The 14,415-nt window shown below is 34.2% G+C and overlaps 1 protein-coding gene across 1 annotated transcript in view; it reads left to right on the top strand.

Annotated features, from left to right (window-relative positions):
- Nucleotides 1-14,415, top strand: part of SPATA17 (spermatogenesis associated 17) — a 138,824-nt gene that overhangs the window by 102,307 nt on the left and 22,102 nt on the right. The window contains exon 9 of the mRNA XM_004685436.2: nt 2,240-2,375. Coding sequence (XP_004685493.2) covers nt 2,240-2,375 — 136 coding nt within the window. The remainder of the gene's footprint in view (nt 1-2,239; nt 2,376-14,415) is intronic.

A 14,415-nucleotide genomic window follows, 5' to 3' on the forward strand; every position in this document is an offset into this window, starting at 1 on the left:
CTCTGGCCTGTACCTCAGTTCTGTATGCATAAATAAATAAAAGTCTTTTTAAAAGAAGTTTAAATTTCTTCTAACTTGAAGATAAATATCCACATATCATTTATAAAACACTTAAAATTTTTGGCTGCATGTACATATATGTGCATATCCATAGTGCACCTTAAGAATACACAGCACATGTTACTTGAATGAATTATGACCAAATGAAAGTAAAATTAATTCATAGACAGGGAAATGCCCAGTCTTTCAGCCTTGTCTTTTGAGCCATCCACTCCCTTGAGAAAGCAAATTTTGTTTAGACACAAAAGAAAAATGTACTATTAAAATGCAATTCAGAAGTGCTAAGAACTGTAAGTGCAGCAGCCGGCCCACACGCCTCCTCTATACGCTCAGGGACACTGGAGCCACATTAATTTGTGTGTGTGTGATGTCCATCCCATGTGCAAATTAGCCCTGGAAGGACCACAATCTGTCTTATATGAGAGCTCTTCCCCCAGACCATATGCAATGCATGCTTGTATAATTTTGTGTAAAGCAAAGCCCTGTGTTTGTTTTCATTTTAAATAGTATTCAGAACATTTTTTTAGGGAAATTATTAAGAAGGAACTATTTAATGAACATTAAAAAGTAATTGTAGAGGGGTGTGAAAATTGATAAAACAATACTACTTTTCCTAAGCATATTACTCTTCAGATAAATCTATGTATATAATGGCATTTTTTTTTTGCAATTGCATTGAGATTCAAAAAACCCTTCTTAGCCTTCATTAAATGAGTTGGTATATGTTAAATATTAGCATGTGCTAATGGCTCAGTAAACTTGTTGAGACTCAACTTTACTCTTATAAAATGTTAATTTCAGAATACTCATAGAATATTTCCCTAGAACTTGCTCTTCTTTTGTCAACGTACCTTCCACTTAAAGTAGCAGTTAGCTTCAATTTCTTTGACTTAATATTAATTCACAATTTCTGATTATCATATGTGTTTGGATTTGTGTCATTCTTTCATGTTGGCAGCTTCCTCATTTGGTTGTCCATTCTTAAATCTAAGGAGAGATTGAAAATTAGATTAGAATCAATTTTGTGTGTGAGAATGGATTCCTGACCCACAGACTTATTGCATGGTGACTAGGACCCAGATCTTTTAATTAAGAAATCCCAAAAAAGGACAGAATTGAACTGTTAGTGCTGAACTTTATGTAGAATATACAGATGTCGGTTTATAGGGATGTACACCTGACACTTCTATCATGTTATAATGCAGTGTTACTTCAATGAAAAATTTAAAAATAGATTAAAGGTGTTTCCCTAGGAACTCTCAGTGTCTTTTGAGAAGACACAGTTAGTCTTCAAAAGTATTCAAGTCTCAGCTGCCAGCTCACCTCAGATGAGCAAAGGAAGAGATCAGGAGAGCACTTTGAATTAAAGTCCATAAGTTCCTTAAGCTGCCTCGCTCCGCACTAGCTCTCAGCAAAAGGTTCTGAGAAAAGAGCCTCCTTAGGCTTACATGGGCTAGGGGGCGGAAGCTGGGGACTTCTCCCCCTGTCAGCTTTCAGGTCTCCAGTTTTATCCCTAAGGCTCCTCCCCTGCCAGGTGGGTAGTTTTAATTCTTAAGCTTTACAAGGCATCTGCAGGACAAATCACCCCATTTTCTTCGGCCTCTCCCTCTCCCTTGCTCTTTTCAGATCCCACTCATAACTTCACATGTTCATTCCTTACAAGGACCCTGTATGGAAGTAAAATTTCAGAGGTCAGCTAACTTACATGAGGGAACACAGCTCACAAGGATAAAGCCAAATACGTGTGAATCTTATTCACGCCTCCACCAAAATAACTGCATTATTTGGGCAATTAAGATTTAAAAGCAAGCCATTTGCCTAAGAATTGCCTGCACATGCATTCCTTTTCATTTGGGATACCATTTTAAAATTAAGAAATATATATGGATTTTTAATTATTTGGTTTCATTAAATTGATTCATGTGTTATTTAACATATATTTACAAATTAATGGAGACTCACAAAAATCCAGTGAAGAAAGTGTTAGTGTTTCCACTTTCAGAATAAGAAATTTTCATAAAGGTTAGTAACAAAGAAGCTCATTGGAACAGGTTGAAGTGATACCAGGTATTCTGATTCCAAGCCATGTATTCTTTTCAGTACGCTACTTCTCTCAATTATGACTTTTCTAAATTAATAGCTCTAGAAATAAAATTAATATTATCACCTTTTCTTTCAGGTTTTTGCCATTTTCTACCTACCATAAAAATAAGAAGTACATCCCATTAATGCATTCATCAAGCAAGTATGGTCCTGATTCTTATGGGTCGCAGCATTTCAGAGACGAGAATTCTAAGAAATGGATCTCTCACAAGGTGAGTTTATCTGACATTGTGTTCCTTTTAAAAGGCTGAAAACATACACTAGTTATAGCAAATGTAAACTTTCTCATTATAATCCATACCTTTGTGGTTTACAAAATAGTTTACATCACTTTTATGTAAAGATGATACCATTACCTTATGTCTACAAGACATTTGTTTTCATGTGAAAAATCAGTGTTGTGTTCTTAAGTGTCATGGCACAGCTACCCTGTGATCAGTGGCCTGCATCATTAGCTAAAGCAAAGCCAGTGGTTCCAGGCCTTAATCTGTGGTTCCAGGGAAGCTAACTTTCAGGTATGTAGATAAATGCTCGCTTGCTTTCTCTTACTCTCAGCTTCTGTTGATAGGTAAGTGGACAAAGGGGAGCACCAAGAGGTCTTACATTATAGAATGTGAAAGGGAAAGGTCTCACTCTGTAATCAACCTGTTGTCTGACAGAAACTATAACTTATTCATCGCAAAACTATGCTGATAAAATGAAGAAGTGATTTTCTGGAAAGCAGTTAGGACTGCTGAATTTCACATATTTCTAGACCTATTGGTTCTATTAATAACTGATAACTTATATGGTGGATTTATTCACTTACACACAAATGTTCTTCAAAAGAACATAAGATGCTTGTTGAAAAGGTGAATGCAAAAAAAAAAAAAAGACAATACTCTAGAAATAAAAATATGGGGAAGTGATCTTAGAGAAAAAGAGTACATATGCCCACAAATAAGGGCGTACTTCTGCTGTGGGGGTAACTTAGAATTCCAGCTGGTGAGAGGCTAAGATAGAAAGGAAAACAAGCTGCTGAGGGATTCTCATTACTCATCAGGAAGAAACGTGGTAAACCCTTAAGAGAAATAAGACCTCTTTTTACTAAATTAAGAACATTTCTTTTTTAGAACATTTTACACATTGGATTGCCAAAGGTATGTCATGCTAGAAAGAAACATGAATAGTTTTTGATTTGCAGTTAGCAAATTAAAAAAAAAAAAAAAGACAAAAAGTGTCTCTGAAACACCAAATAATAATTCTATGCCTTAAGGAATGAATGTATGTAGTATTTAATCTGGTCCTTGGATTGAGGAACCTAAATCTTGGTGCCAATGTTATCTTTTTTAAAATTCACAGTGAAACTATTCTAGGCATTTGTTTTTACCTCGTTTGCAACCATTCACAATATAGAGAAATATGACTTTTAAACTACTCATTTAAAGTCATATTTTCAAGGTAAATATAGTGACCTACATCATATATTTCACATAAGCATTTTTGTTTGTTTGTTTTTGCTTTACAGCCCTCTCTCTGTTAATTTCAAAAAAGCATTCTCTTTAAAATGTAAATGGAATACGGTGGTTGACTATGGGTAATTTGGTGATGGTTGTACTACCGTGTTATTGCCTGATTTGGGGGGTGTTTATTAAAATGTTATACTTTATTTTAAAATTATTAAAAATAACGAAAGAAATGTTATAAATGCTAATAAAAAAATTTAATGAGCATCTTAGGATGCTGAGTGTCCTAAGAAAGAAAAGGTATGGAGGTGACATGCAGTTGTTTCTCTCCTTACATTAATGATACTTCTTGGTTTTGTATAACACATTCATTTAATATTTTCTGAAACATTCCAATAATTTGCATTTATTTAATTTTTTCTTTATTTTTATGTTCCTGTTTCTTGATTTTGGAGCTTGGAGACCATGATTTGTTCAGTCTTAGTGGATTAAGCATAGTTTTAAGGGTATTGGTGTTAAGTTCAAAATAAGCAATCACACAGAAATATTGGGATGATCACTAAAATGAAAAGAGGTTTATTTGTTCTTTCAACAAAATAATTGAATACTTCTCCTTACATTGAAAAATTGTAGAGACTTATGAATTAATGAAAAGTGATTGTTATCATAGGCCCTGCGAAATGAGAAAAAGTATAACGATTCTTTAAATTTTAGTAAATCATTAACCCGCTTAACCCTGCATAAGACCCTGTAGAAAAAATACTAAATAAAAATTTAAATTCCTTCTCTTTCCCCTTCTTATCTTTGTTTCTTCTCACTTTGCTTTTGATCTCTTCAAATAATTATGTTATTTATTTCTATATAGTTTACATAATTCAGAAGCAGTCATTCTATTGCTTATGTGTAATTGTTGCAACTAGTAATATAGTTTATATTTTGATATGACTTGGGTGAGTTTGTATCCAGTAAGTTGCTAAAGGCAGACTATTTTTCTTTATTTTTATGTTTCTGTTTCTTGATTTTGGAGCTTAGAGGCCACGATTTGTTCAGTATTAGTGGATTAAGTATAGTTTTAGGAGGACTGGTGTTAAGTTCAAAATGGTGACAATGGGAAACATAGATGCAGGTTAGACATCTGTGGGCAAGTGAACTGCCTACAAGCATTTAAATGCATACAAGATTCAGTCGATTGCAGTAGATTTCAGCCAAGAAACAGCTTGACTAAGTGTATTTGGCTTCTCCACATTTTCCGTCATTTTTAAAATTGGCTGCATGGAAAATTTTCTTTCTCTTCTATTACCCTTAAGCATGGAAGTTATAATTGTCAGTGATTTGTTATACAGTTGTAAAAGGGACATCAATTGAAAGGAAATAAAATACTAATTAAACAAACCCTCTAATCACACATTAAATCAATTAATATAGGCAACTCTATCAAAAATTTATATTTTTGTTTTAACTCTAATGCTGTTGAGTGAAGTGCACTGCACAAAAACAACACAAAGTCAAGAAATTGAGAGCAAATCATGCTGTTTTCCCAAAAGTATAAAAAAATCAATAATGAAAAATAACATATATATCATTGTCTTGAAAGTATAGAAATCAATATTAAAATAAAGCACATATCATATAACTTACTCATATTTCTTTGACCTGTTTGTGAAATGCTCCAAGTTAAAGTGCTAGCTTGTCTCTGGTCTGTGTCTCAAATGGCTAAACTTTTTGAGTTCCAGCAAGTACTTCATATTTATTAATTCCTTACTGTTCTGATCACAATATTTAAAATAGGAATGAAAAAAAAAGGCAAATCTAACAGTCAATCACTATTAATTTAATCTACTTGAAATGATCTAAAAAAGTTGGACAATAGGAACTTCTCTGTACTAAAAGCATTCTTTTGATTGTCAAAACATTCTCATATGTTCATATTCACTGGAACAGAAATGATAATCTGAAGCCTTTATCTGAAAGAGAAGAGTTTTCATAGGCACTTGAGACACCTGATTGTAATACAACTATGTCATGTTTTCCTTATTTGCAAAAATTCAGGAAGAGACCTTTCAGAGGCTTCCCATTGATAGTCCCATAGTCCCTCCTTAGTGCCTTATTATAGGTGAATTACAACATTAGGCAGTTCTTTTTTTTTTTTTTTTTTTTTTTTTTGCTATTTTCATGTACCTTAGGTCCTAAACAGGATTTTATAAATTACAAAGCATAAAAATCTCCAATACTCCAAGATTTAATTTAGAGAACCTAAGCATATTGCACAGAACATAAAGTTGACCTTTACCGTCTATGCTTTTGGAATAGAGTGGGATGTGGAACACGTCATAGATTTAATGCGGCACATCGCTGTCTGCAGAAACTTGGGTGGGACTGTGACTGCTTGCCCATTGCACCCGGTGATTGAATCTGCTGTCACAGGCATCCTGATAATAATGAACATTCAGCTTAACGACCGTGATTATGATAATCATAATTGATGTGCAAGCGCAGTGTGTGGGGGCCATTATGGCTGAGCTGCACAGCACAGAAACATGCCTCAGTTATGGATAATTTTACTTCTATGCATTGATTGGGATAAAATATGCCTTTCTATTTAAACAACCCAGCTTCATATAATTTTAAGAATCTTTCCCTACATGTTGATTGATGATTATGCACTTGCTGAAAAACAGCCCCTTGTGGTTGTTTGTTCTGTGTTGTTTCGTTTCATTAGTAAATGTAAACAATTAAATAATTAGGTGTAATTGAGGGAAAATATTTTGCTTATGAGGATGGCCTTCAATAATCAAATATTCAGTGTGAATGCTTTTCTCCCTTTCTCCCTCTCGAGTCTTCCTTTCTCCCCTCCCTCTCTCTCCCTCTTTTTTTGTTTCCCTCTCTCCCTCCTCTCTCTCTTTCCCTCTCTGCCTTTCTCTCTCTCTCTCACAACACATCAGGTGCTGAAATTCTTTAATCTCTTCCCTTTGATGACCCTGTAACAGTCGTCTTAAAGTCAGTAGACTTCAGGAAAACTATGTTTATATCTTTTTATTATACTACAGTTGCATTTGCATGTGCATGTATATATGTGTGCCCCAATTTATTATGCATTTAAATAATCAGAAGGAATCAAATATTATTCTATTATTCATTGAAATGATATTTAACCTATAGAATATTATAAATGTTTAATATTATGTTGTATATATTTATACTACCATGCTTTCTAATCACTGTTTTGTTTCTGATAGATTTGTTACCTTGAGTAGTAATTTTCAATTATAGGTTTAAAAAAGGTTTGAAATGAGTTTTTGGTTTGAATTTTAACTTGTGAATGAAAATACTGTGTGCAATGATGTAGCTAAGATCCTCAGTAGATTAGATCTGACCATATTAGTCTATGATTATTAACCTCAGGGCTCAATTTGCATTTGAGTCTAAAATATTACATTTGAGGGATGAGCAAACATAATGGAACACATTTTTATAAAGAAGCATGGGATAAATCATTAAATAATTTTTTAACTGCATTAAAGTATGGGATGGAGAGGTCTTCCTCTTCCCCACCCCATGAGATTCTTACCACCAGCACAGTTCTAAAAACACCGTGCCCTGGTACTTTCTGAGGTTGGTGTGGTCTGCACTCTTGAGATCAGATGTGTGCTCTGCCTGTTCAGCTGTGTCCTGGCATGTGCACAGAGTCTTTTTTTGACAGTGAAACATTTTACAAGTTGCCATAAATTTGTCCTTCTGAAAATGTTTAGTCCCAAAGTGATACTTGAGAGATATGAAGAGTTCCTCTTGAAGTTTGAGTCTGAAGATTCAGCATATGCTAGTCTTTTCTGCATTATTACTAATCTAGAAAAACAAAAATCAAATTCTTCTACTTGACAGTAATGGTAGTGATGGTGGTGGTGGTGGTGGTAATGGAAGTGGAGGCGATGATGTTAATGGTGATGGTGGTAGTGGTAGTGCTGGCTGCTGAAAACTATACAAATATATCAGTGGAAGTTTTAGGCTTTGGGACCTATTACCAGCATTCCCAAGCAGTAGATCATGACTTTGATTTCCTTCCATTACCTCCCCCTAATGTCTTGATTTGATTTGTGAAAGAAGAGGTTTGCCCAGAATAAGTGGAAATATAGTAGGAAATAAATACTATACCTTAGAAAGAGGTCAACTTCGATCTTAGGAGTATTGGCGGTGTTTGAAGTATTAGGTGAACGTGAATTAGCATTGCTTAAGTATCATTCTCATCATGTCTGGAGGATTAGTGTGGAGAAGTCAAAGAAGATGTGCGTGTCCTTCTAGGTAGGTCCCTATAAACCACTACTCATATTTGAACACTCCCATGGTGATGAATATTCTAACACATCTTTGCCCTAATGAATTTCTGAAAGTGACATTTGAGTCAGGAATGCGATGTTTATGTGTCAGCTTGACTAGTTATAGTATCATTATTTAATCAAACACTAATCTAGGGGATGCTGTAAACATGGTATCTTATAGACGTGGCTGACATTTACAATCAGTTAAAGATTACCCTCGACAATGTAGATGGGCTTTGTCAAATCAGTTGAAGTTCTTAAGCACAATTAAGGTTTCTGGAGAAGAAAACAGCTTGAGAAAACTGCAACATCAGGGTCCTCATGTGTTTTCAGACTAGCAGGCTGCCCTAAAGATTTTGGACCTCACAGTTTTCACAATTCATGAGCCATGTTCTTAAAATCTCTCTTTCTTGCTCTCTCTCCTTCTTCCATAGACAGCTGAATTCCAGCTGCTCTGCCCTCACCTGGCATGTTCTCTGTGTGCCATGGAGACAGGGATGTGACTGGTGCCTCTTTCCTTTTTTGGAAAACACCAGTCCTGTTGGATGATATTCTGGGCTCAGATACCCAGGTTTCAAATTACTGCTTAGGTGCTATTTTTAAGCAAGATATTTAAATTCTCTACAACTCAATCTTCACATCTGTGGGAAGGGGAATACTAACTTCCTTTACAGTGTTTTGATGACTGAATTAGGAGATCCTGTTGTTCACTTAGAGGAATACCTAACCTAGCAAGCACCATACATCTCAACTTTTATTATACTCTTTTGATTTCTATTTATAATCTATTAGTAGATTATTGACATAATAATATCCTAAATTGCTAATACTCTGCACCTGTCATTTAATATTTATCCATTATTACCATCATTTTCATGGCTTAAAATTATAATGAAAGCTTTCTAGAAGATAGTAACAAATCATATTAATAAGTTGAGATCTAGATAATATAAATGTTAATTTTCCTTTTATTAACATAAATTCACTTCTCATATAGTTCATGTTTTAATATTATGAAAAGTAGATACTGAAATGTAAATATATCAAACATCTAACTTACGTTACTTCTAAGAGAGGTATCAGAAAGCTTGCTATCCGACTGAGTCTCAGTTTATATCTAACTTGTATATCCTTTTATATCTTTCATTTAATTTTATAGCAGAATATAAAAAGCAGTACCTTGAAAGTTATTTTTGGTAAATTTCATAATGGGCGCTTCATACTGATTTCAACTCTTGCAACAAAAAATAAAAGAAAACCAGTAGTGATATCGACCATAAAAAAAATGTCAAGCACATCTCTTAATGTTGTATTACCTTATCGCCACACATACACACACATACACACGACACGAGAGGGAAGGGAGAACCCAGAGCTTCATTCATTGGTCTCACACAGTGGGCTTTCTGTTTGAGAATTCATTTGATGAAACTACTCCACTGTGATAATTAGTGTTGTAAATTTATTTTAGTACACATAACAGAATAGTATCCAAATCGTACCTATATGCAATGTTTTCGTCTAAAGAATAGTTACAGAGCTATTTAACTGAGCATTCATATTCCTCCTAAAAAGATGCTAGAAGCCATCTACCTGACTCATGCGTGAAATGCTTCTGTTGTTGTTTCTGTTATGTTAGTGGCAGATTGATAATTGTGTTATTGGCTCCAGAATAATTTACAGGTTACTTTAGTGGCTATTATAAAGTTATAAATTACTAGGGAAAAATGTAACTCTATTAACATACGAAAAGTTTAACAAATGTAAGATACCAGATAACTAAAAATTTGTAGCTTGATAGTTTGAACAGTAACTAACCATAAGAATATCGCTTAAATTCTATACAGGTCTAAAAGTAAGGAAAATGTTTCATACTGCTACCTGTGAGGATACAAATGTTGACCTTACTTTTTTTTTTTTAATTAAATGTATTCCAAGAGCTATTTGAAAAGTGTTTACTCACAACAATTGGAATATTTAATAAAATCTCATTTTCCTCCTCTGTAATTCCTCAGTTGGAAAATGTGGTCCCTTGATGATGATCTGGGGCTTTGAAGAATAAATGGATTTTAAAGAGAAAATTAGATGTACTTATTATGCTGTCTAACTAGCAATGCATTGCCATTTGTCTATTGTATTATAAATGTCTTGCTTTCCCTACCTTCTTCATTTAATCATGTAACTTCCTTTAGAGGGAAAATGTTGCTGTTTTACTTTTGCCACTGTTTTCTTTGCTGGCCCCAGAAACAGCTCACACTGGCTGTGCCCATACAGAACCCATTTGGATGACTTCGTGTTCGTATCAATTCATTCCATTCACATAGTCAGCCACTTTTTCCAAATACTTGGAGACCTACTAATTTTCTCACTCTCTTTCCTTGGGAAAATTTTTTCTAACACCTTCCACCCATTGCAGTTAACTATGACTGGCAAGTCTAGCACTTAAATAATTAAACCCTGATGTAAAAATTACATACTGGTCCAAACTTAAATGTTCTTGTGGTAAACATAGTTATAATGTCTATGCATTTATTCAGCTTTTAATTATTTTATTGCATGTTCTGAGCATGTCTTTGTTATGAATCTAATTTTTTCATTCGAATATTACTAGAAATATGTCTGTCCAAATTTCTATCTGACCTCATGCCATATATCAAAATGGCATTTATTGCAGCAACAATGAAGAACGAATAGCATTTACTACATACGTTCCCCCTTCACTTTTATGTCTTATATGTATTGTTTTTAGAAATGTACATCCATTTTATTTGTCAACATATTCAGTAAAAATTCATATTATGAAAGCCTGTGAACCTTTAAAACAAGGTTAAAGCATTTTCTTGAAAATAGAATTTTTAAGGCATTAAATGGAATTTGAAGCTATGCTTACTTTATCTTTATATGACTTTTGAGACACTGCATATTGTTTTCCTAATTGAATTCAGAAATCATCTGTCATTTTAGCCTTGACATTTAATATTCATAAATAATGTCCAAAGGGTGGAAGCAATCTAATCTGCAAGTATTAATGTATTTTCTGGCTTTAGCAGAATAATTAAAGAGGTAAAAAAATATTGTATATAAAATGTATACTTAGTTTGGAATTTAGCTTACTTATACATAACTACCTAAATTTCAAAGAACAGTAAACATTCTAAATTGATACCAGATAAAAGGTGATGAAATATTGTCCATGTATTCACAGTTAACACATACACTTTTTCTTATTACTCCAAAACATTTCCCATGCTTTAACTTTCTAACTGTCATCTTACTGATCTATAATAGATATAAATGCTGACAATAAAAAGGGATCTAAAGTTGCATGAATGTTTCAGATTGGAAGATTTTCAGGTATCAAAAGTTAAGTATTTGGTATTCTATGTAAAAAAGCATCTCAGAATGTAGCTACTATATTAATACAAAGTTATGACTTAGTAGCATTAAAATAATCAAGGGTAAGCTTTAAGGATTGATTTTTCATGACATGCTAACATAAAAATGAATTTCACTTTCAAGAACACTTCTCTCTTCCATAGGGTATAATGTAGCTTGTAATACTGTCCTGGTGAAGTTTTTTTCTTCTAAAGAAAAAATTTCATGGAGATGACAGTGCACTTGGTTTTGTGTCATAATCGAAGTTTACATTCAGAAAACAGTAGCTGCACTGAATATACATATTCTCTGTCTGCTGCATATACTCTAGGTTGTCTGTGTTGACCCCATTGAGGCCACTGCACTCTGCACATCCAAATACAAAAAAAAGGTATCACTGGGTGGGAGATAAGGGGCAGTAACAGAAAAACCAGCCCTCTCATACCGAAACGTACACATAAAGTGATTTTCTAAACTATGATTATACAGAAATAAATCGACTCATTTTTCCACAAAAATTTTCCTAAAACTGGTGCTGATGTTGACTAAAGGAGAATGCCCACTGCCCTTGGGGGGTTAGAGCTGCCTATTTGGCAGTAATTCCTGCTGATGTAGCAAGTGATCAGTGTGGTATGTGGAACTTTTTTCATCAACCTGCAAAGTTTGCACGTGCTGTTCCTAGTCAGAATGTCTCAGAATTTTCCTTCCTGTTTAAGTATGTTTGACAAAAGAACTTTTCAACATTTTGAAAACTGGAAATAGCATATATAGTTCCCAGAAGGGACTCACAACATAGGAATTTTTCTCTCAGGATGTCTGTAGGAACATAGGTCAAATCTCTGTGTGCAGTGGTTCTCCTCAGTTACATCTTAGAACATAATGAAGGAAAATATCATTTGCTCCCTGACCCACTAGAAAATATAAAGTATTTGGGAAAAAAAAATACTTGCTTTTCTATTCTATTTTCTGTTCTAAATCATAAACCAACTTCAGCTTTTATCTTCATACTACCTGAATTCTCTCCAGGTCGTATGTGATTTCTCGTATTGACACTGTGAGATGTTTCTTTGGAGGGGGCAAATCATAGTTTTGTTCATTTCTAGCCTTCACAGAGTAAGCCACATTTTGTGACAAAGATCCTCATTCTCTTTAATATTTTCACAAAACACAGAAGTGTTCCAGCTGTATTTACTTCATGATTTTAATGGAGAAATTTTCAGTACTGAAGAAATTACTTATTTTATATGCTATTTTATAATTTAAGTCTCAAGAGTCTCTTTGTGTTACAATATTAAGATGAATGATTCGACACAATTTTGAATATTATGTAGAACTGCAAGAGTTATTTTGGGAATATCCTCCACTGTTTAAAAATTAAATCAAGGATAAATAGATGAGATGCAGAACTGTGGAAGTAAAACCTTCCCTGCACTGCAGTAGGCAAACAGAAATAATCTCTGGTAATATCTTTTGAAGAGCAAAAGACTTGGAGGACTCAATTGAGATTAGTTTCCATATGCCTTTTGTATGGTTGTTTATAGCTACAAAACTTAGATATAAGCATATTTTTTGAAATGGTAGGAAGAAACAGTTTGATGAGTAGATGACAATCCTGTTGAGTTTGCCATATGCATATATACACATACTGGTAATTAACTATGGACATTATGCCTTACTGATTGCATATGTTTTATGCGCATAAGTAATATCAAAATTATTTGCTCTCTACACCTCATATTTTTAAAGCCATCAGAATGTACAGTGATCCTGGGCACCCCTGCTCATATAAACTGCTGGATTGTGGTTGTGGTGATGGTATGGGGGTGGGGAGGGTGTTGATTGTTTGCAATAGAACTTGGTTTGGCAGCTATTTTCTAAGTGATATGAAAATAATGAAAACATCTTCCTGTGTGATTGGCAGGTGTGCCCACACAGCAACACACGGGCTATTTCAGCCCTGACTACAGTTAGACCTAGTTTTCATTGGGCATTCCTGCCCAGCATTCGTGTCTCCATTGGGCATTTCTGTCTCCATGGGCTATGTGGCCTGTTGATTGCTTCCATTACTGGTATTGTTTCTTGGAATTCTTAAATTCTATGTGGATTCCATTATTGTCCATTTATGAAGAAGGACTTTTCCTCTTCACTGAAAATGTTGACTAGGACATTGTTGCATCTGTTCCTTGAGATTTGTGTCCGGAAGCCCATAGAATGCCAGAATTGCTCTGCTGCAGAAAGACTACTCCCTGAGAAAAGTCTCTACATTCTGTAAACTTGTACCATTCGGCATGATAGCCATATAACTCCTGAGCACCAGAAATAGGGCTTCTGTTAATTGAGTGTGCTGTAAATGGACCTCAAAGATGAAGTACAAAATAACTTAAAGCATATTAATATTCTTATCTTAAGGACACATTATACTGGCAGTGTTTTAGACATATTGTGTTAAATTTTTTCAGTACCATACCATTATTTTAACATTTTTCTTGTTACTCTTCCTACTATGACTACTAAAACATTTGAATTGCACCTGGGCCACATTGTGCATCTATTGGTCAGTGGTCAGTGCCCTGCTAAATCATGTATTTGCCCAATTTTTCGGTATAAGGAAGACTTGATTAATACTGAAATCTTTGAAAAATTTCTTTGGAAATTAGGCAAGTATTTTTCTCTGATGCTATTTTTTTTTCTACTGAAAAACCTATTCATCAAAACACAGTGGACTTGAAAATATTCTCAGTTTGGGATCAACCTTGACTGTGGACAAAGAACTAAGAAATCACTTTTTCTTCCTAAGGAAACTAAATATGAGCCTCCTTCTTACAGTCCCTTTTCACAGATGTTATTAATCCACACTATGAGAAATCAGAGTATACCTTTAATCCATGGGTAAGATCATAGTATTTTACAAATATTTATTATGTAGGTAAATATTTACAAATGTAGGTAAAATTAATATTAACCTTACAAATTGGTTAAAATATTTTTTTTTTAAAGATTTATTTATTTATTCATACAGAATGGGGTACAGGCCAGAGGCTCAGGGGCGGTGAGAGGCTTCACCAGAGACAGAGTGGGGAGCAGAACAGGCAGATCGAGGAAGTACACTGCTGAGGGGA

The sequence above is a fragment of the Condylura cristata genome, unplaced genomic scaffold, assembly GCF_000260355.1.
Source record: "Condylura cristata isolate star-nosed mole 26May11 unplaced genomic scaffold, ConCri1.0 scaffold00018, whole genome shotgun sequence".
Taxonomy (NCBI): Eukaryota; Metazoa; Chordata; class Mammalia; order Eulipotyphla; family Talpidae; genus Condylura; species Condylura cristata.